The 23,121-nt window shown below is 44.7% G+C and overlaps 1 protein-coding gene across 1 annotated transcript in view; it reads right to left on the bottom strand.

Annotated features, from left to right (window-relative positions):
- Window positions 1-23,121, bottom strand: part of LOC310856300 (angiomotin-like) — a gene marked incomplete at its 5' end in the record, with an annotated part of 52,738 nt that overhangs the window by 26,121 nt on the left and 3,496 nt on the right. Inside the window, one exon of the mRNA XM_083761635.1 lies at window positions 21,589-21,791. Within this exon, the coding sequence (XP_083617761.1) occupies window positions 21,589-21,791 (203 nt within the window). The remainder of the gene's footprint in view (window positions 1-21,588; window positions 21,792-23,121) is intronic.

Here is a 23,121-nt window from a genome sequence, read left to right on the forward strand (position 1 = left end):
ACTGGGGTGGAATTTCTTTGTAGAAGAAATGCCACCCCATTTATAAAAAAAAAGATCAATGGGTATTTTCAGTTTGTAATCAAACAAATGTCCTATGACCATCATGTTCTTTTCTACACAACTTCTGCTGAAAATACTCATAAACATAAATGTTTGTCTTGTCCTATATGAACACCACTAGCAAGAGTCAAATGGCATCAGGTATACATTTTTTTTTATTGTTTTATTCCTCAAACTGAAACATAACCTTCATGCATGTACAGCTTTTCTTTTTAAACAAAATTATATCAGTGCATAAAAACAAAGTAAATACAGCCACAATATGATAGCTTCGTGGGCAGTGGGACCCATAGTGTACTGTGGTTCTCTATGGCTCTGTGGGCAGTGGAACCATTGGACCCACAGTGTACTGTGGTTCTCTATGGCTCTGTGGGCAGTGGAACCATTGGACCCACAGTGTACTGTGGTTCTCTATGGCTCTGTGGGCAGTGGAACCATTGGACCCATAGTGTACTGTGGTTCTCTATGGCTCTGTGGGCAGTGGAACCATTGGACCCATAGTGTACTGTGGTTCTCTGTGGGCAGTGGAACCATTGGACCCACAGTGTACTGTGGTTCTCTATGGCTCTGTGGGCAGTGGAACCATTGGACCCATAGTGTACTGTGGTTCTCTATGGCTCTGTGGGCAGTGGAACCATTGGACCCATAGTGTACTGTGGTTCTCTATGGCTCTGTGGGCAGTGGAACCATTGGACCCACAGTGTACTGTGGTTCTCTATGGCTCTGTGGGCAGTGGAACCATTGGACCCACAGTGTACTGTGGTTCTCTATGGCTCTGTGGGCAGTGGAACCATTGGACCCACAGTGTACTGTGGTTCACTATGGGCCCCATTGGACCCACAGTGTACTGTGGTTCTCTATGGCTCTGTAGGCAGTGGGAACCCACAGTGTTTGGCTTTTCTTAAAATTATCAGTGCATAACAACACAAAAGAAACATAATTGTATTTGTTCAAATATAGAGTAACACATTGGCACGAACGTGTGTCTATCACGCAAGCACCAAAATGTCTCCCAAAGTATATGGTTTCAAGTTTAAAGTACTAAGCCAACCCTTAGGGCTACTCCTAAATCAATTAAAATTATGTTCTGAAAGTCATTGGCCTAATGTTTTTGTGGATGATAGCCCTCATGACATGATATTTTAAAGTATGTTCTAAAGGTCAACATTGGCACAGGGGAGGGTGATCACTGGCACACTGGCATAAGGGTGAGAGAGAGAAAGTTTTTATTTTAAAATTAAATATTCCAAAAAAGTGTAGTCAGTTAAATTAAGTCCATTCACATCTACAAATGACATGATAATTTACATCCTGCACATAATTGTACATTCATTCAAACTTCTAACTCATGACTGGGGAGGGATTAGGTGGGTTATTGCTCTGAGTTTAATGATCATTACATCCTGAAAGTATTCCTAAGCCTGTTATATGTATCCTATATGGACAGTCATAATTATATATGGCACACTGACTATCACACAAATGAAAACATGGCACTTCATGTAAAAAGGGTTGCAGACCCCTAGGGTGCAGTACTTAGTTCAGACTGGTCATTGGTCAGACAAACGACAACCTAGGACTAATGCCCCGTAGGAATTACTTGCGGATCCCCTGGCCGTTCTGTCGAGACCACCACCTCTGCTGTACTCGAAGATGCTCAGGACACTAGAAGAGATGGCCTCTTGGACAGCTGCAGCATCATCGTCACCACATAGCTGGGGGGGGAAAAAGACAGTGAGAATATGCTAAAACAAAAAGGTGCATACATGTGTCTTTGCTCTATCTCTGCAGTTTGTAGCAAGTGTGGTCTGGGCTAATAGAAGCCCAGTTTTGCTTTGACAGCAGCTGTAATCTCATTTGTATTGTTGTGTCCAGTCTCACACCTTCCTCCAACATTAATACTATGGTGAGTATACCAGTTACTAGTAGTTTTTTTTCTCGCTATAGAAAAGCAAATCCAGGCCCAGGCCGTAGCGTAACGGTCTGGGCACCGGACTGGTGATCCAGTCGCGGTGTGCCGCGGGTTCGACTCCCGAACCCGACACGGCCTTTACCGCATGTCATCCCCCATCTCTCTCCCGTTTCCTGTCAGCCTACTATCTGTCCCTTAAAAAAATCAATAAAAGGCGTAAGCCGCAAAAAAATATCTTTAAAAAAAGAAAAGAAAAGCAAATCCATAAAGTTTGTCAACAACACATCTCATGGTAGATGGCTGTATCGACTCTGGACTTGATAAAACACAGTGGACCAACACCAGCAGAAAATCATCACTTAAGTGAAAACCTCACAATCTACCAGGACATTTTAGAACATGTGCCAAAACTACTAGTATGGTATAGCCGCTTAGGGGTCTGCAACCCTTTTTACATGAAGTGCCATGTTTTCATTTGTGTGATAGTCAGTGTGCCATATATAATTATGACTGTCCATATAGGATACATATAACAGGCTTAGGAATATTTTCAAGATGTAATGATCATTAAACTCAGAGCAATAACCCACCTAATCCCTCCCCAGTCATGAGTTAGAAGTTTGAATGAATGTACAATTATGTGCAGGATGTAAATTATCATGTAATTTGTAGATGTGAATGGACTTAATTTAACTGACTACACTTTTTTGGAATATTTAATTTTAAAAGAAAAACTTTCTCTCTCTCACCCTTATGCCAGTGTGCCAGTGATCACCCTCCCCTGTGCCAATGTTTGCACCTGTGCCTAAGGTTGCCTACCCCTAGCTATAGCCTGCCGACCATGATATTACTTAACTGACCAGCCAACTGACCAGCCATTGATCCCACGTAGCCATCAGATAGGCTCTATAGAGGGTATGCACATGCATAAAGTGAATGGCAGATTGAGTGGCAAATCAAGTGGCAAAGTGAGTGATGAAGTGAATTTAAAGTTATTTAAAGTAATTTAATGCAATCAAATAGGACTTTTCTGTTTGGATGTATGTGTCATCCCATGCGGCATTCCCGCATAACTTCCGGGTATGATGATGTCACACGCATACCCTATATTGTAGATGGCTCATTTAGGCTAGGTCTTTTAGCAAGAAGTTTAGAACAGAGGTAGATTTTCTTTACCTTGTAATCCTCGATCAACTCCTCCGTCTTTTCCCCAAGGAAGACAATGAGGCCTCTGATGACAGCTTCTCTACAGGACTCAATGCTGTGGTCCTACAAACACATGAAATGAACAGTACAGACATCAGAATGCAGAAGTGCATCAAACTAACCACTACACTATTGCAAGTCTACTTTCCATAAATTCCAATGAGAAGGAATACTTCAAACATATTGGGAGTCAAGCAAAACAAATGAGCTTGTAGATGGGCTATTTTTGGAGTTGAATGAAGCTGAAAAGAAAATGAGAACATTGCGTGTTATGTGAAGGTCTTTACCTGTGCGACAGGTGCGACTTGCTTCTGTGGCTTGGGTGCAGGTGACCACTCCAGGCTGCAGTGGACGTCAGCTAGCTGGCTGGGTGGGGTGGGTGGGTTGAAAAGCCTGAAATCACAGTAAAACAGTTAGTGAAACCTCATGACTACAGTACATTGTGCATGCTCGAACTAGAAGTTTAAACTAGAATGTGTGCGATTGACTATATGCCTACTATAAATATGTTTGTAAAATAGCTGATCTACAACCTTGTATTGAAATAGCCAATGTCTAGGGTTAAATTGGTTAAACTGTGATTTTGCCTCCAATGAGAAGAAATACTTATCCAAGCATAGAAGTCAGACAAAACAAACAGCCAATCTAGGACCAGAGCTCAAAATAATACCTGTGTGACTGTGTGTGAACGCCTCCAGTGGACGTCAGCTGGCTGGCTGGGTGGGGGGGCGTGGGTCGGTCGGTTGAGGAGCCTGAAATCACAGTAAAAACAGTTAGTGAAACCTCATGACTACAGTACATTGTGCATGCTCGAACTAGAAGTTTAAACTAGAATGTGTGCGATTGACTATATGCCTACTATAAATATGTTTGTAAAATAGCTGATCTACAACCTTGTATTGAAATAGCCAATGTCTAGGGTTAAATTGGTTAAACTGTGATTTTGCCTCCAATGAGAAGAAATACTTATCCAAGCATATAGTCAGACAAAACAAACAGCCAATAGGACCAGAGCTCAAAAGAATACCTGTGTGACTGTGTGAACGCCTCCAGTCCAGGCTGCAGTTGACGTCAGCTGGCTGGGTGGGGTGGGGTGGGGTGCCGGTCGGTCGAGAAGACTGACACAGTAAAAACATAGTTAAACAACTTATCAGACATCTGATAAAAAGACATCTTTAAATGCATGAATCACAAGCAGGTACATAAATGTAGCCAATAAGCAATGACATTATATTTGGGGCAGGTGTGCTTCACACACACACCTACAAAATGTGTAGTATAGTCCTCTACGGCATCTACGGAAGGCTGCAATTCGAAACTGGCCCCTGTAAAATCTGAATCCCCTCCCACCGCCATTCATTTAATTGAATGCCTGGAAATGTACCATTGTTTTGTCTGCAACTAAAAAAATCCACTTTTGATCTAAGGGGGCAAAGAGGTTGATTTAAGGGGGCAAACACCCCCCGTGGAGTTTTATATTTTATTATTGACATTAAAAAAATAAGAAAAAAAACGTTTTTTGTGCCCCCTCAAAAATCTCAATTGCCCCCTCAGTCATTTCATCCTGGCACAGGGCCTGCTCACAGTTAACAGTCTTTGTATTGAGTTTGTGCTTGAAATGTACTGTCATTCTGCAAACTGTTAATAAATATTTCAATCAATCAAACACTCGATAGCAGAGAGAGAGAGAGAGAGGGAGGTGGGGGCATGCGTCGCTTTAACAGTACATTTAATTGAGCACAGCTGAAAGAAATCGAATAGTCATTAAAAAAAATGCGGACGCTTTTGGTCCGCGAGACGGCCCCATTTGGTCCGCGAGCCATGCTCGCGCCTCGCAGCACCGCAACGCCTCCTCCCCTCTCCCCCTCACTCGTGGTGGTAACAACAAGGAAGTCAACACACACACACACACACACACACACACACACACACAGCAGCCTGCACTCATGCCGCCACAAAATAAATCTAAAGTGTGGTTGCATTTTAGAATATGCAAGGAGAACAAAGAACACATATGGGATGGGCAAGTGGGGCGAAAAATCCGCGGCGAAAAATCCGCGGCGAATCACGCATGGGACAGGGGAAAAGGCCCCTGACCTCCTGGGCTCCAGGCGCGCTAATTTGAGCCGCGGTCATCCACACTTTTCTACCCCAAGAAAGAGCCTCGTCGGAAGGGTCTGAGAGCGGCGTAGACCGCGGCGCAAATTAGCGCGCCTGGAGATCCAGGACTGGTGCTTTTTTTGGTGTTTTCACATCTGAGTTTCAATCGGAAGAGAAGCTTTGATTATAGGCTATATATATATTTTTTAGAGGTAATGCCTGCGTCAGGCAGTTGACTTGTTTTATTAAGCCTAATTATTTGTGCGTCACTGCTTTCATGAAGGCTGCAACAGTTGTTGCTTCAATGCTTATCGTTTTAAATAAATGAGACCAATCCGTAATCGAAGGTCTGCCCTAAGTAGCACGTTCATCAAAAACACACAACTAAACTATGAATAGGCCTTAAACATTTAATCCTCCACACGTAGCGCGTCCATTAAAATGTCAGGGTGCGAAACCGTCACTGGCGTCACACGTGCGTCTGCTTTGATGTGTGTTGTAAAGCAGCAAACAGTACGTTTTTTACAGCTGCTACTAAACAAAACATACTGTAAACACTTGCTAAATTGAACCTCAATCAAATGCGGCTAATATTATTCAATCTTACCTTAAATAAACGTGAAAAATGGTGAAGTGAAGACAGTAGAAAGTTCGTGCAGGTGCTGTGAAAATGGCGTCTGATGTGAGGACACTTCTTGAAGGGGAAAAAGTTATTGAAGGGGCGTGTCCAGGTTTACAAGGCTTAATTCTGTATATTTTACTGGATTCTGACCATTTTGTGTGGGTACAGAACAACATTGGTTGGAATTAAGTAAATGAGTCCATTTGATAAATACATGCACACGTTCTTGTATTATTAATAAGAGATGATTCTCGAAAAAAGTGACATATCCTTGTACACAAAAAACGTAAATGTGTCTTGTTAATCATAACAGATTTAATCATGTTACATTTACTGTTCCTAATAACCATTTGCCCGTACATTTTAATGCATTTTGACCATTGTGTGTGGGTACTGAAAAATATTGGTTAGAATTAAGTGAATAAATCCATTGCATAAATAAATGCACACGTTCTTGTATTTTTAACGAGAGATGATAATCGAAATACTTGACATTTTCTTGTAAACGAACATACTTAAATGTGGCTTGTTAATCATAACAGATTGAATCATGTTACATTTACTGTTTGTCAGATCCACTTTTATCAGTGCTGGACTCCAACATCATGTCACAGTCACAGACTCTGCCTGTCTAGCTCTTGTAATTCTATGTTATGTTCTAGTTGTTTTGGTTCTATGTTGTCTTCCCCAGGTGTTTCAGCCCTCCTGTGTATATTAGTCTTGTTCCCCAGTCAGTCCTTGTCCAGTCATTGTTTGGTGTCACTCCTTGTTCAGTTCAGTGTTTGTGTTGTTTTCCCAGTTATTTTATAATAAATCACCCATCTTGCATCTTGAACTCTGTCTGCTTGCTGTCCTGCATTTGGGTCCTCACCACACCACCGGAATGTGACAGAATGACTGGGCCAGACTGGACCCAGCGGACAGCACTTTGGCCACAGCCTGTCCAGACCTGGTGGGGTGTCAAATCGAGTCGACATCTAAAGCTCCAGCTACTGGATGTTGGGGTTGAAGTCCTGGTTGTGATGCTCCGACCTCACTCCTCAGAGGTTCTTGTTGTGGAAGAGCTGACTGTCCAACACCTCTTCAGCCCCAGGTTCTATGTCCCTTTCCCTGCCCTTTGGACCCTGTGACTCTGCCCTATTCCTGTCCAAGCAGCGGAAGAAAGCTCCGGGGGGTTTCAGCCCCTTTCCCTGCCTTTTGGACCCTGTGACTCTGCCCTGTTCCTGTCCAAGCAGCGGAAGAAAGCTCCGGGGGGTTTCAGCCCCTTTCCCTGCCTTTTGGACCCTGTGACTCTGCCCTGTTCCTGTCCAAGCAGCGGAAGAAAGCTCCGGGGGGTTTCAGCCCCTTTCCCTGCCTTTTGGACCCTGTGACTCTGCCCTGTTCCTGTCCAAGCAGCGGAAGAAAGCTCCGGGGGGTTTCAGCCCCTTTCCCTGCCTTTTGGACCCTGTGACTCTGCCCTGTTCCTGTCCAAGCAGCGGAAGAAAGCTCCGGGGGGTTTCAGCCCCTTTCCCTGCCTTTTGGACCCTGTGACTCTGCCCTACCCGTACCAGCAGCGGAAGAAAGCTCCGGGGGGTTTCAGCCCCTTTCCCTGCCTGCCCCCCTTCTACCTGTACCCTCAAGCCCGTTCTTGTCCCCTCCTCTTCATGGACATTATGGGACGTCATGAGCCGTCCCTTGAGGGGGAAGTACTGTCACAGTCACAGACTCTGCCTGTCTAGCTCTTGTAATTCTATGTTATGTTCTAGTTGTTTTGGTTCTATGTTGTCTTCCCCAGGTGTTTCTCATGTGTAATCACTAATCAGCCCTCCTGTGTATATTAGTCTTGTTCCCCAGTCAGTCCTTGTCCAGTCATTGTTTGGTGTCACTCCTTGTTCAGTTCAGTGTTTGTGTTGTTTTCCCAGTTATTTTATAATAAATCACCCATCTTGCATCTTGAACTCTGTCTGCTTGCTGTCCTGCATTTGGGTCCTCACCACACCACCGGAATGTGACACATCAGGGACTCAGGGAGTCTGAATTAGTACCTATGTAATAGACAGTAATTACCTAGTAATTATTACTGGCGGTTCATGCGCTGGCAGTTTATGATCTATGCCTGTTTTTCAATTGAGTGCTATAGCGCCACCCTTTGGCCAATGGTTGTGGTCTTTGTCTCTAAGCAGGGTGACATAGCCATATTGCCACATTTCATGAAAAACAACTGCATGGTTTGACCTGGAGCGCTGTGTATGTATAATTCAAAATAATGGGTGATCTTCACTGATCTAATGCATTCACCATTCACATGGAATCAGGCAAGCGGTAGATGGCAAACAACAAAACCTGCTGGACGGCACGGTAAAAATATTTAATATTTTAACATCCGTCCTGTTCCGTTTACCGTCCTGCTCCCGTCCACTAAAATGACTTGCAGCTATTTGAAGTACTATTTTAAAAGGTTTTTTTAAATAGTAAAAAATGGCAAAATAAGTTTAGGGATAAGGGATAAGGGGTGGCACAAGATGAAGATATAGCCCATAGTCTACATAAGGCTACAAAAATTGCTACAAAAAATATTGCTACAAACAACATAAACATTGCTACAAAAAATGAGTTATATCAGTGCGCTCAAGCAGCGCTGTGCCTCCATGCCCAAAAGAACAGTGTGTGGCGGCTGCGTGCATAGAGAGAGAGAGAGGGGGGGGTCCCAGACGGCACGACACATGCACGTTATGAGTGTAATTTTATCACCATAGATTTCACTGTGTAGGCTATAGTTTATGAATGGAACACATTGATAAAGGTCCCCCCTGCTGCGTTTCCAATTGCTACGGATGACAGTGTGAAGGCAAACCGCAGAAAATGTAATATGCAAGAATCCCCAAATCTCCGCCCATACGCATGAGTCTACCGAAGTATTAGGTGAGAATGTGACCTAAGACTTTGTGAATCCCTTGACTCCTTCAAAACCGATCTCAAAGGGCACCTACGGATGGCTGCAATTCGAAACTGGCCTCTGTAAAATCTGAATCCCCCCCACCCCCCCCCCCCCCCATTTCCCCTCACTGTATAATGTATCTTTTCCCTTTTTTGCTTCCTATATGATGAATTCCTGTTCTGTTCTTTAGCTACATAGAAATGTCTATTTGTAGGTCTCTAAATGTTTGTATGTCTCTAAATGTTTTGATGAATTGAACAATGTGGACCCTGTTGTAAACAAGTGTAATGCTTAATTGGGTCGTCCACTCACAGTTGACAGTCTTTGTATTGAGTTTGTGCTTAAAATGTACTGTAAATTCTGCAAACTGTTAATAAATATTTCAATCAATCAATCATGGGCGAGCGCTTTGGCATTGGGGGTCAGATCAACATAATATGTTGATTATTTCCATATATTATATGGAAAGAATTCTGTACTAGCTATATATGGAGCGTGACTTGAGTGTACAGGGTTTGATGAGGTCAGATCAACATATGGAATGCCAGCATGAGGTCAGTCCGTTGCTCTCCCCAGGTTGGCGGGAGGGTGTGTAGAGCCCAGGATCACATTAGATAATTGACACAGGGGTGAAAAGATGGGTTACAAAATCGTGGGATAAAAATAGTAAAAAAGAAAAATACACCAGTTGTATACACAAGACTGTTGAGTTTAATTTGTCACAGTTAAATGATAAACACTAGGACGTACATCAAATTAAATGATTGTCAACCAACCCAACACGAGACGTTATCAATATCAAACACATTCATTCATTCATTCATTGTGAATCTCATTTTATGTTGTAGTCTGAAACACAAATGTCAAAAAACTATTATTAATTTTCATTATATGTGCATTAATTATGAATGCATTAATGTTTGTGAATACTATTAAACATGTTTACAATCCGAGTCATCGTCAGAACTTAGTGGTGGACAGTAACGACGTACTGTACTGTACTTTAAAGTACAGTATCTGTCCTTTACAAGTATTTAAAATACCAATATTGTACTTTGGACTCCACTACATTTCTAGGAAAAGACCAAATGTAAAGAAAAAACCCCACACACATCATGCATAAACAGATTAAAGGAGAATTCTACTAGAAGGCTTTCTTACCTTTATTTGTAGTAGTTACGTCGCTACCCAACCCCCATTGAGGGCTTATATTAGGGGAAATAGCCAATAATGCATTTTATACACAAAATAACGCCTGGACCTCTTTGGGGACGTAACAACTACAAATAAAGGTAAGAAAGCCTTCTAAGCATGGAATTCTCCTTTAAATTTGTTTTTGACATTTTAGGGGGATTATTTTATTTCAAAATGTGATCAAGCGTTATATGGTTTGTTAGTTTAGAATACTTCCATGTGTAGTGGAGTAATATCTGGAGTATCTGTACTTTGAAATCATTTATTGTATGCCATACTGTAACATTAGTATACTTTAAAACCCATTTTGGGTGGGAGCCCCTTTTGGTGTTAGCATTATGTCATGCTTTAGCTATTGAAAAATAGCAGATCTACAAGTTCACGACAGATCTACAAGTTCGCTACGAGCTTGTAGATCTGCTATCTTTGAAAAATCGAAGAACGGCTGACATAGAAACATAGCTGTTTAAGTTTGGGGACCTTCTGGTGAATGAGTACTTGAGTCCACCACTGTTCAAAACCAACCGATAGGTCCAACAGACAGACAGACAGACAGACAGACAGACAGACAGACGGTTCAGTAACTATTTGGATAATTAAGTAACATGTTTAAACTCTTCTTCTTCATTACATGACCTCTGAACCCCATCCAGTGGGGTCCTAACGGGCATCAAAACGAAACCACCGTGGAAAATGTCATAACGCCGCAGCAGTGCATTGTGGTCCGTGCGTGGTGGTGACATCATAAGGCAGCAGTGCATCGTGGTCCGTGGTCGTGATGTCATAAAGGCAGCAGTGCATTGTGGGTCTCTCTGTCTGTGGTGGGTGGTGGTGGTGATGTCATAGAGGCAGCAGTGCATTGTGGACATTGACATAGAAAAGGTAGACGCCTCCTTTCGGGTATCTGGAGGTGGGGAAAGCTTCTGGGACGCACAGGGACGCGTGGCGTTCGGCAGAGTGTAGAGTAGCGACACACTTTGATCTCACAGGGCTAAAGCGGGGCTATAGTTCCACACATTGCTCCTGTGGCTGGAACTATCCCATTGAGACAAAGCGGGTGCCTATGGGCTATAGTTCCACACATTGCTCCTGTGGCTGAAACTATCCCATTGAGACAAAGCGGGTGCCTATGGGCTATAGTTCCGCACATTGCTCCTATCACTGGAACTATCCCATTGAGACAAAGCGGGTGCCTATGGGCTATAGTTCCACACATTGCTCCTGTGGCTGGAACTATCCCATTGAGACAAAGCAGGTGCCTATGGGCTATAGTTCCGCACATTGCTCCTATCACTGGAACTATCCCATTGAGACAAAGCGGGTGCCTATGGGCTATAGTTCCAAACATTGCTCCTGTGGCTGGAACTATCCCATTGAGACAAAGCGGGTGCCTATGGGCTATAGTTCCAAACATTGCTCCTATGGCCGGAACTATCCCATTGAGATAGAATGAGCACTTACGCATTCCATTGTTACAATAATGGGAGTCAACGCTATAGTGTCGCCACTCTCTTACTACATCACTCTGTCGTTCGGCAGGCCAATCAGAGGCAATGTAAAATTTGTAAACGTTTGTTTTCTCATGCCAATCTCGATAGGCAAGACCTATACGCTCGTCTTTTGGGGGGGTGGGCGGAATTTGCAGGATTTTGGCGGAAGTACAGTAGGCCTACCGCTCAAGGAAATGAGGTTGACGCTTTAAACATCTAATCAATCAAGTGTTGTGATTGGGTCGAAAAATATAACGACACTTCCGCCGACGCCGTCTCTGCCTTACCAGGCTTTTCTCCTCTCAGATGACGGAGGCTCGGACCGACGCATGTACCTCCTCTCAGCCAATCAGATGAGGAAAAGGCCTGGACGGACGCATGTACCTCCTCTCAGCCAATCAGATGAGGAAAAGGCCTGGACCGACGCATGTACCTCCTCTGAGCCAATCAGATGAGGAAAAGGCCTGGACCGACGCATGTACCTCCTCTCAGCCAATCAGATGAGGAAAAGGCCTGGACCGACGCATCGCGCCTTACGCACGCCTGACTTGCGCTTTACTGTGTGACATACCCGACGTCGCTCCAACGGAACTGCAGCGGCCAATCACGTGGCTCCAATGAAACCGCAGCGGCCAATGAGGTCGCTCCAATGAAACCACAGCAGTGGCCAATGAGGTGTCTGAGCTTTTTATACCTGTGCATTGTTGGTCTGGTCCAGAGACACACTTCTAAACTTTAAACTCATCCATAGGAATGTCAGCCCCTGATTGGGCGGGAATGTACCTCCTCCTCTCAGCCAATCAGATGAAATGTCCGATCAGAATACCCAACGCACTGCCGTGATCCAAACAAATAAAAGTACAACGACTAAAACATAAATACAAATATCTACCGTCAAATGATTTGATGTAATGAAGGGAGAAAAAAATAAAAAGAGCAAATAACAGTCACAAACAGTCAAAACTACAAAATCATTAAAAAACAAATAAGTAGTGCAATAATATGCAACAGGAAGGTAGAGTCCATAGATTTGGTCCAAAGGTCGGAGGCTAAGCTAAACCAGTTAGCCTCCAGTTAGCAACACTGTACATATGAGCTGAACCCGCTATAGCGCCCTCTAGTGTTTCATCTTCAGTGAGGAACGTCAAACAGCAGACCCGTAGACAGAGAGAGAGAGAGTTGTGTCGCGTTTTGATCTCGCCACCAAGCGGGATGTTGCCTCATGTAGTTCCAAACAGTGGAACTTCTGCATTGAGATAGAAAGAGAATTTTCTGCGTTCCATTCATAAGTCTGGTTAGGACTCCTCTCGTCCAAGGACCACGTCCCACTGGGAGGAGACCCCCGGGGCAGACCAAGGACCACGTCCCACTGGGAGGAGACCCCGGGGCAGACCAAGGACCACGTCCCACTGGGAGGAGACCCCGGGGCAGACCAAGGACCACGTCCCACTGGGAGGAGACCCCGGGGCAGACCAAGGACCACGTCCCACTGGGAGGAGACCCCGGGGCAGACCAAGGACCACGTCCCACTGGGAGGAGACCCCGGGGCAGACCAAGGACCACGTCCCACTGGGAGGAGACCCCGGGGCAGACCAAGGACCACGTCCCATTAGGAGGAGACCCTGGGGCAGACCAAGGGGCAGTTGGAGGAAACACATCGACTCACTGGCCTTGGAACGTCTCAGGATCCCCCCAAGGAAGAAGTCACTAATGTTGCTCTGGAGAGGGAAGTCTGGAGCTCTCTGGTGGAGCTGTTGCCCCCGCGACCCGACTACGGATAAGCGGTTGAAGATGGATGGATTCATACAATGGGAGTCTATGCCAGTGACCCCACTCTCACCCCCTCTCTCTCTCTCTCTCTCTCCCTCTCTCCCTCCCCCCCTCTCTCTCTCCCTCCCTCCCTACCGGTCTGGGTATTAGATTTTAGATAAAACATAAGAAGTGAAATATAAGAAGTGAAACATAGAACTAAAATAGAACTGAAATGTAAGATCTGAACATCTCAGCCTTATGCAGCCTGCCATGGTTTTGTTTTAAAGGGTTCGTGACGTAAAAAATTGAGTTTTTGTCATTTTTCTTTTTTTTGTTTTGTTTTCTGAGCTCAATCACACCCAAAAAAACATGAACTTTTAACATTCAGTAGAATTTCTGTGGTCTGGCGGTTTTCTGGCCACAAATCCTATATTATGACGTAAGGATTTGCCAGCAGATGAAGTCACTGTTGAGGCCTGTTTGCCATGTGTTCATTGCAGCTCAAAAGGCTTCAGAACACAGAGAAACCCCCCCAGACCACAGAACATCCACTGAATGCTCAAAGTTCAGCTTGTTGTGTTTGGGTGTAATATTGAGGTCATGAAACCTAAAAGAAAAGAAAAGAAAAAATATATATGTCATGAAAACTTTAATCTTCTGTCGTCTTTTTTAAAGGTATATTCAGTGATTTCACTCAAAAAACCTAAGGTTTTTTGAGTGAAATCAACCTAAGGTTTTTTGACTCCCAGGGGTTAACTGGGGACAGGGAGGAACTCCTTATATTGTCGGCACACTCTATAGTAGGGAGGACTATCACAACAAAACAAAAAAATAAGTGATATTTGAATTAAGTGAAATCACTGAATATACCTTTAACTGAACTGAAAAACAAAACTACAAAACTTTCATGTTGTGACCATGTTTGGCCAATAGGAATGCTAGATTGTAGATTTCGACCAGTCAGGAATGCAGATTGTAGGTTTTTGACATGGAAGCATTGTTTTGGGGAGGAGCTTCAAACATCTGTGGCTGAAATGTCATTGGTGCTCCTAACTGCCACTCACAGCTAGCGTCTATAGGAGTTAACGGGAAATACAATCCTTCACCTGTGTGTGTGTGTGTGTGTGTGTGTGTGTGTGTGTGTGGGTGTGTGTGTGTGTGGTCTTCAGGATGACCTTCACCTGACCTCAAAGGTCACAGAGGTCAGATGAGGATCTCCACCATGTCATTGTCCACTTCCTGTTGGGGGTGGGACTGAACGGGAGCCCGCCTCTCCAGAGTACTGCTGTGGAACCCTGGGATGTCTAGAAACACACGCACACACACACACACGCACACATGTGCACACACACACACACACACACACACACACACGCACACACACACGAACTAGGTAAACATCACTAGTTAACAGCACAACATTTCAGTCAAACCAATCTGTGGTCTAAAGTAGCCCTGGGGCCTGTTTCACTAATCTTGGATTAACTAATCCAGGATTTAAACCAAAACCAGGCTTGTTCAAGCCTGGTTTATTCCGTTCCACTGAAGCCAAGTGAGGCTTAGAGAACGGGTGGATTTATCGAGCCAGGATCATAAAGCCTGGCTGAATGCAGAGCCTGGCTTTTCCTCTCTAGACCCATTCGGTGGAACACAGATTTACAATCCTTCTTCTTCGTGGGGTATTATGGCAGTTAGTATTTATTTACTGACCTGCGAGGCGGTCAGGTACGTAGACGGGGCTGGGAGAGGAGAGGCGAGCGGGCAGCGTCATGCTGCTCTGCTTGCTGCTGCAGTCAGCAGCGGTGCTGCTCTGCGGCGGCTGTCCGCTGCTGCTGCTCTTGTCCGTCTGCGTGCAGCTGTCGCGGCTGCCCGTCTTGGAGTGTCCGGCGGAGGACGTGAGGACGGGCGTGGACGACAGGGCGGACGCCATCATGGCCGACTTGGGCGTGGAGGGCAGGACGGGAGACGGAGACGAGGAGATGTAGCCCGTCCGCAGGGAGTCGGTGCGGAACTCTGGACCCAACAGGAGCCCTGAGGAGGGAGAACAACAATGATATGAACTCTGGACCCAACAGGAGCCCTGATGGAGGGAGAACAACAATGTCGTCTAAGTAAACCACAGAACTCTGGACCCAACAGGAGCCCTGAGGGAGAATTCCATTTCAGAGAACAAAGCAACCGTGTTTAGTGGCTTAAAGGGGAGTTTCGCACAAGCTGTTTTCCCTCCTGCTTAAAGCCAAGGAAGCTCTGAGAAGGAAGGGAAGTGGTCACGGGACTGGGCTGCGCCATAACACTTTCATGGACACTTTCATGGGAGCCAAACTACCCCCGGAAGTTTGGCAGGCCGAGGCCCCGCCGCCCAGGCCGCGGTCGCCCAGGCCCCGCTCGCCGCCCAGGCCGTCCGCCTTGCTGGGATCCTTGCGGCTGCGCTGGTGGAGCACCTTGATCATGGCGTCCTTCTCTATGATCTGAGCATGGAGGTTCTTTATCCTACAGGGAGGGGGGGGAGAGATATGAGACAGACAGACAGACACAGAGAGAGAGAGATATGAGACAGACAGACAGACAGACAGACAGACAGACAGACAGACAGACAGACAGACAGACAGAGAGAGGGAAATATGGGTCTTATATTTAAAAGAAAACCTGAACTTGCGTCCCGTACGTGTGCGTTAGGGCGTTCACTTCTAGTGATTTGTACTAGTTGACTAGTCGCCTAGTTTACTAGACGACTAGTTGTCTAACTATACCTATTTCGTATACATTTAAAAACTGCGTACAATAAGGTGACTATAATCTAGCATTCTAGCTGATCTTGAGGCCTACAAAAACGGGGAAAAAAACTAAACGAATCCACCATTTTATTGTTTTCTTATCAACTAGTCAACTAGTACCAGCAACTAGCTGCTTAAAGCCCGACCCCCTTTCTGAAACCAGCTCCTCGCCACTCGCCGTACACATATCGATATGCGCGTTCACGCGAGGCTGCGCCATATTAAGTGTCGTCCGAAACCAAGCAGCCTTGAGTGGAAGTGGTTTATAAAGCCCTCAAGAGCGAGTCTGTGCCGATCTAGACTCCATTGCCTTGTGCAGCCCTGCTCTCTGTCCGCATGGAAACCGCCACCTACAAATGTAAGTACCACCACAAATAAATGATAAATAAACTAGTCCTAAACAATCTTCATCTGATGCAGGATAGACAACGCTCCAACTCTTTATTTACCCCACCGTGAAAAACTATAAATGAAACCACACAAACAAAGCAACTTTTAACACAATGATTTATAAACACCATGGATGTATAGGCCTATGACATGTCATTTTTGATATTAATGAAATCCACATGTCACACAAACATACACGATGCAATGCAATATAACTGTACAAACAAAATAACAGGTAACACAATTGCATGCTGGTAACCATGGCAACGAATGGTGTCTGTTTCCTGTTTCTTCACACGGAGGGCTAGTGTATCTCCAAACAGTTTATTAAACCCAGCACCCTAATCAAGGGAACTGGATTCAGCTGGAGGGGCACTTCCTGACGAGGGAACCTCCCGAGAGCACTTCAAGTCAAGGGACTGGTTTCAGAAAGGGCCCTAGCGTGCGTGTTTGTGTGTCTGTGTCTGTGTGTGTGTGAGTGTGTGTGTGTGTGTGTGTGTGTGTGTGTGTGTGTGTGCGTGCGCTACCTGCTCTCCATGTCCATGCACCTCCTGTTGGCCATCAGGATCTCCTCCTCTTCCTTCTGGATGCGTGCCTCCACAGAGGTGTCATAGCTGCTGCTGGAGGAGTGGCTGATCACCGACGACATGGACGTATCCCTGGAGACCAGATCATATCAAACGAAGAATCCACTTCAAAAACTACTGTACAAAGCACTAAACTACCTGGCTCCCCCATACCTCTGTGACCTCCTCAAACGCCATGTCCCCTCTCGCTCCCTCAGATCTGGTGATGCAAACCTCCTCCACGTCCCCAAGACCAAACTCCGGACGTGGGGGGATAGAGCTTTTGCCTTTGCTGCCCCAACCCATGTGGAATGCCCTCCCTAAGGCACTCAGAGATGCCCCTACCCTCCAGACCTTTACAACCACCCTCAAGACCCACCTCTTCAAAATTGCCTTCCCTAGCTAACCCTTTTCACTGTCTTTTAATGATTTTTAGCTTCTAGTGATTATTTCTTTTTTCTATTAAAGTCGTTTTTATTTGTGTTGTGCTCTGTAAACCCCCTCCCCCCCCATGTAAACCGTCTTTGGGTACTCAGAAAAGCGCTATATAAGTTTGAGATATTATTATTATTATTAATATTATATACAGAAACGCATCAGCTACCACACTTAAAATCTTGGACCCAGTTTATCATTCTGCCCTCAGATTTATAACAGGCGACAGCTATGACACTGATCATTGCATACTGTATAATAAGGTTGGTTGGCCCTCCCTTGCGACAAGGAGAGACCAACACTGGTTTTTATTTATATGTAAAGCTCTAAATTGGGAACTTACCTTCTTATTTAAATTATCTTTTAAAATGGGAAACCATTTCTTATCATACACGCTCTCAAAAATATCTGATGCTTGAGAGACCATACATGCCTCCACTACATCTGGAAAGTCTGCCTTCAAGTGCGCTGCCCCACACACTTGGAACACCTTACAGACTTCACTAAAATACAGCTCTCTTCCTTCTCTATATCGCTTTCATCTTGACACATCAACGCTGGTAAATATCAACTGTACCTGTTTTAATTGAGCACTATGCAAATGTTCCCTCTATTTTACTCTATTTATCTATGTTTTGTTTTCTTGTTGTTCTCTTGTTTTATGTTATGTTTTGTCCCGTCCCGTCCCGTCCCCCCCGTCCCCCCCCACTGTACATAGTTGTGTTGTAATCTCGGCACCACTGAAAAAGAGGGTCCCAGGAGAAGAAGGTCCCCTCCGAGAACTAAATAAAGGTTGAAATGAAATGAAATATCCATCAATGAACCCATTTAGACCTCTGCTAGACTGTTTTGACCAATACACAAAGAAGGTCACACATTACTCCTGTGCTTGCGGCCTTGCATTGGCTACCAATCGACTCCAGAATTCAATTTAAAAATGTATTAATTACTTATAAATGTCTTCATGGGCTGGGCCCAATTCATTTTGGTGAACTGGTGCACCCCAAGGTGAATATGAGACACCTTAGGTCTTCAGACAAAGGTCTTCTCATTGTCCCCTAAAGCCACTAAGATGCGAACCAAAGGAGATCCAGCTTTCGAGCTTTGTTGCTCCTACGCTGTGGAATGACTTACCACTCTGCTTGAGAAACTGATGTCTGTTGGCATCTTTAAGAAGCTACTGAAAACGCATCTGTACCGCAAACATTTTGGTTTGCTCCAGTGATTGCTTCAATCTTTTGTTGATTTCTATGTACTGTTCTATTTTTTATGTATTTCTAGGTACTGTCTTTGCTGCTCTGTTTCTTATTTCATTGTTGGTTTATTTTTGATTGAGATGTTATTTATTTGAGATGTTTATTCTTTTTATTTTATTGTACAGCACCTTGTAACAACTGTTTTGAAAGTAAATAAAATTACTAGGGCCGGGACTAATTGCGATTAATTTAGATTAATTAACTACAGAAAAATGAATCGCGATTAACTACAGATAAATTAATCGCACCTTTTTTTTCACCGCGGAACGTTTCTCACTGGGCGCTTTTCTATAGTACTGAAAACTGGAAATAATAAAAAGTCACCCCATTTTGTGTTGCCTAGAACTGGAGGTCTGACAAAAAACAGTAACAATATGAAGTAAGTACAGCTTTGTGATGTCACTGAGATGTACTTGTTACTGTTACTAATTATTTTTCAGACCTCCAGTTCTAGGCAACACAGAATGGGGTGACTTTTTATTATTATTTCCACAACAGGTATATTAATGACAGTAAAATGTTGAAAATGAGTGGTATCCTGTAGTCACTATTCGTTGATTCACTGGGATACCAAAAAACATTTAAAAAAAGGTTTCTCGCTGTTCTCGGGTTGAATATTGATATGCGATTAAAATGCGATTAATCTAGATGAATTCATCGCAAAGCCTCTGATTAATTAGATTAATTTTTTTAATCGAGTCCCAGCTTTAAAAATGACCTTACCGTACCTCTACAGCACTGGCCAATTTGGGACGATGCAAGTTGTGAATGCATGCCCCGCCCAGATATTACTTGTCCGATGCGTACAGTATGTCCGTGGTATGACGTAATGATTAGTTTGTCCTTTTGTATACCTTATTCCATTATAATGTGTATGCTGTCATTCAATGATATCTCTTGTTGTAGCTGTGACTACGTCGTTGTTGTTTTTTTACCCTGTTATGTAAAGCACTTTGTGACTATGTTAGGATTGATTTTAATTTTAAAATTATTTTACTTGTCTATAAAGCTCTCAATGGTCTCGCACCTTCCTACCTACATGACTGCCTGCCTAAATATGTCCCAAACCGCCCCCTAAGGTCTTCCACTGCTGGCCTGCTCGCTTTGCCTAAAAAAATGGCAACTAAAAAATACGGGGAAGCAGCTTTTTGCTTCTACGGGCCGTCGGCATGGAACAAGCTCCCACTGTACCTTCGTCAGGCAGCCTCTGTAGACATTTTTAAAGCTCAGCTCAAGACCCACTTCTACAACATTGCTTTTAATTGATCTTTTTTGTTTTTGTTATTCATGACCTCACTGTATTGCATTACTGCTTGTTTTTTAATGTCTTTGCCTTGCTTTTCTTTTATTCTCCATTGTTCTGTAAAGCACTTTGAGCTGCATTTCATGTCATGAAAGGTGCTATACAAATAAAGTTTTTTTATTATTATTATTATTATGTCTTGAAACGGGCTATATTAATAAATTCATTATCATTATCATTATATGGTACTGGTGTCAGATTACATACATGTTGTATACATAGGGGCATTACCTTTAATCCACCCGACACTGAGACATAATCATTATTACGTCACCATCGAGAGCCAGTTATACGCTGGCATTGGTACATATCTTCATCACGTCATACGCAGCTACGGACATACGCATCAAACGACCCAAGTAACCACAGTATACCGCTAATCAACTTACACATTACACACACATATACAAAATTTACATGTACATACATGTATATATGTGATCTGAAACCTATCTTTATTACGTCACCATTGCGAGCCAGAGATTTGAAAGTTCGTAGCGGTTGAACTTGACAGTACTTGGTACATGGTAAATGGTGCATTTATATAGCGCCTTCATCCAAGGCGCTTTACACAGATCGTGCATTCCATTCACCCATTCACACACACATTCATACACCGATGGCAGCGGAAACCATGCAAGGCACCAACTAGCACATCGGGAGCAATTAGGGGTTCAGTGTCTTACTCAAGGACACTTCGACAGTAACTCTGGGGGAGCCCGGGTTCGAACTGGCAACCTTACGGTTACCATCCAGGCACTCTACCCCTGAGCCACCGCCGCGTGCTTTGCTTGCGCACTAGTAGGTAATTTATGGTCTACAAGTGTAGTAGTAGTATTATTACTTGCGCAAGTAATAGTTTCGCCCGGGACTCGTACGCACCGTCACCGCCAACCCGCCACTTTTGATGCGTAGGCCTACGCACCGTCCCAGCAAGTTGTGCCTGATTTGCTGGGACCAGATTACGTGGTGTGTATAATATGTACAACTAGCTCTCAATGATGACGTAAGACATATGTGGATTAAAGGACCACAATGCCAGAGTGTAATTGGTTTTCGATGGTGACGTAATGACGATATGTTTTAGTGTTGGGAGGATTAAAGGTAATGCTCCTGTGTATACATGTATGTAATCTGGCACCACTGCCGTATCAGGCACAGTTTGCTGGGACTGTGCATACGCATCAAACGTGGCGGGTTGGCTGGGACGGTGGCTGGTGTAGCAAATAGTAGCAAATAGTTACACCTAATAATTAGACATTTCAAACGTTCCTTCACAGAGATACTGAGATTTGACAGTTTATATAGCGGTCGAAAGTACTTGCGCGCTCTGCTTGCGCACTAGTTGGCCTACTAGTGTGCAACAAGCAAGTATGCACTCGACAGAGTGCAGTTCTAGTTACCTCTGTGTGGCCACAGATTCAGCAGTAGTAGTCATAACAACAGCGGTAGTACCTCTGTGTGGCCACTGAGGCAGCAGTAATAGTGATAATAACAGCGGTAGTACCTCTGTGTGGCCACTGAGGCAGCAGTAGTAGTCATAATAACAGCGGTAGTACCTCTGTGTGGCCACTGAGGCAGCAGTAATAGTCATAATAACAGCGGTAGTACCTCTGTGTGGCCACTGAGGCAGCAGCGTCCAGGGCAAACTGCCTCATGACACTCTCCTTCAGGTACTTCTGCTCCCACTTGGTCATGTCGGCCTCCAGGGCCAGGATCCTCTCCTCCTTCTCCCGGAGATGCTCCATGAGCGCCGTGGCCGAGTACTCTGTGGACGCTCCGCCCGCCGCGCCGCCCGGCTGACTGACGCCCCGCTGCACGCACGCACACACACACACACACACACACACACACACACACACACACGCACACACACACACACACACACACACACACACACACACACACGCGCACACACACACACACATTTCGATTTCTTTACTTGAGTCCACATTTATAAAATACATTATCAAGGGCACAGATATTTTCAGTTGCTTCTGATACACTACAAACTCGAAACATCACATGTCTCTGTGCTCGAGTCCAAACAAGCCCTAAATGTACAGAATATACAGTAGGCAACACATGAACTTATTCACAGCCAACATTGGTCACTTCAGTCTGTCATATTATTACCAACACCCAAAGTAAATCATGGGTACAAAAAAGCACCTTCTCCTCCAAATAGACCGACTGCCTATAATGGAGGAGATTGAACAGTATGTTGCGAGCTGCTTTGCTTTACACTTGGACAGCCCTATAATCCTCAAGCCTCTGACCACTAGCCTGTGGACACCATGTCTCTGACCACTAGCCTGTGGACATCATGTCTCTGACCACTAGCCTGTGGACATGTCTCTGACCACTAGCCTGTGGACATGTCTCTGACCACTAGCCTGTGGACATCATGTCTCTGACCACTAGCCTGTGGACATCATGTCTCTGACCACTAGCCTGTGGACATCATGCCTCTGACCACTAGCCTGTGGACACCATGTCTCTGACCACTAGCCTGTGGACATGTCTCTGACCACTAGCCTGTGGACATCATGCCTCTGACCACTAGCCTGTGGACATCATGTCTCTGACCACTAGCCTGTGGACATCATGCCTCTGACCACTAGCCTGTGGACATCATGCCTCTGACCACTAGCCTGTGGACATCATGTCTCTGACCACTAGCCTGTGGACATCATGTCTCTGACCACTAGCCTGTGGACGTCATGTCTCTGACCACTAGCCTGTGGACATGTCTCTGACCACTAGCCTGTGGACATCATGTCTCTGACCACTAGCCTGTGGACATCATGTCTCTGACCACTAGCCTGTGGACATGTCTCTGACCACTAGCCTGTGGACATGGCCCAGGCTGCCAAATATAAAAACAATGAGCTGACACGCATAGCCCAGTTGTATAATGGCCTGTACTAATGATTGATATTTTACACACACGCACACGCACACACACACACACACACACACACACACACACACACACACACACACACACACACACACACTTGCTTATGGCAGTCCATCGATGTCGATGATGACGTTGCTCCAAATAAAGTTCATGGGATGATTATTGTTGTGTCTGTCGCCTGTGCATAGCCTGGTGGCTGCTCAGACCAATGCGTGATCCGC

Source organism: Protomyctophum parallelum (assembly GCF_964188405.1).
Source record: "Protomyctophum parallelum genome assembly, chromosome: 1".
NCBI lineage: Eukaryota > Metazoa > Chordata > Actinopteri > Myctophiformes > Myctophidae > Protomyctophum > Protomyctophum parallelum.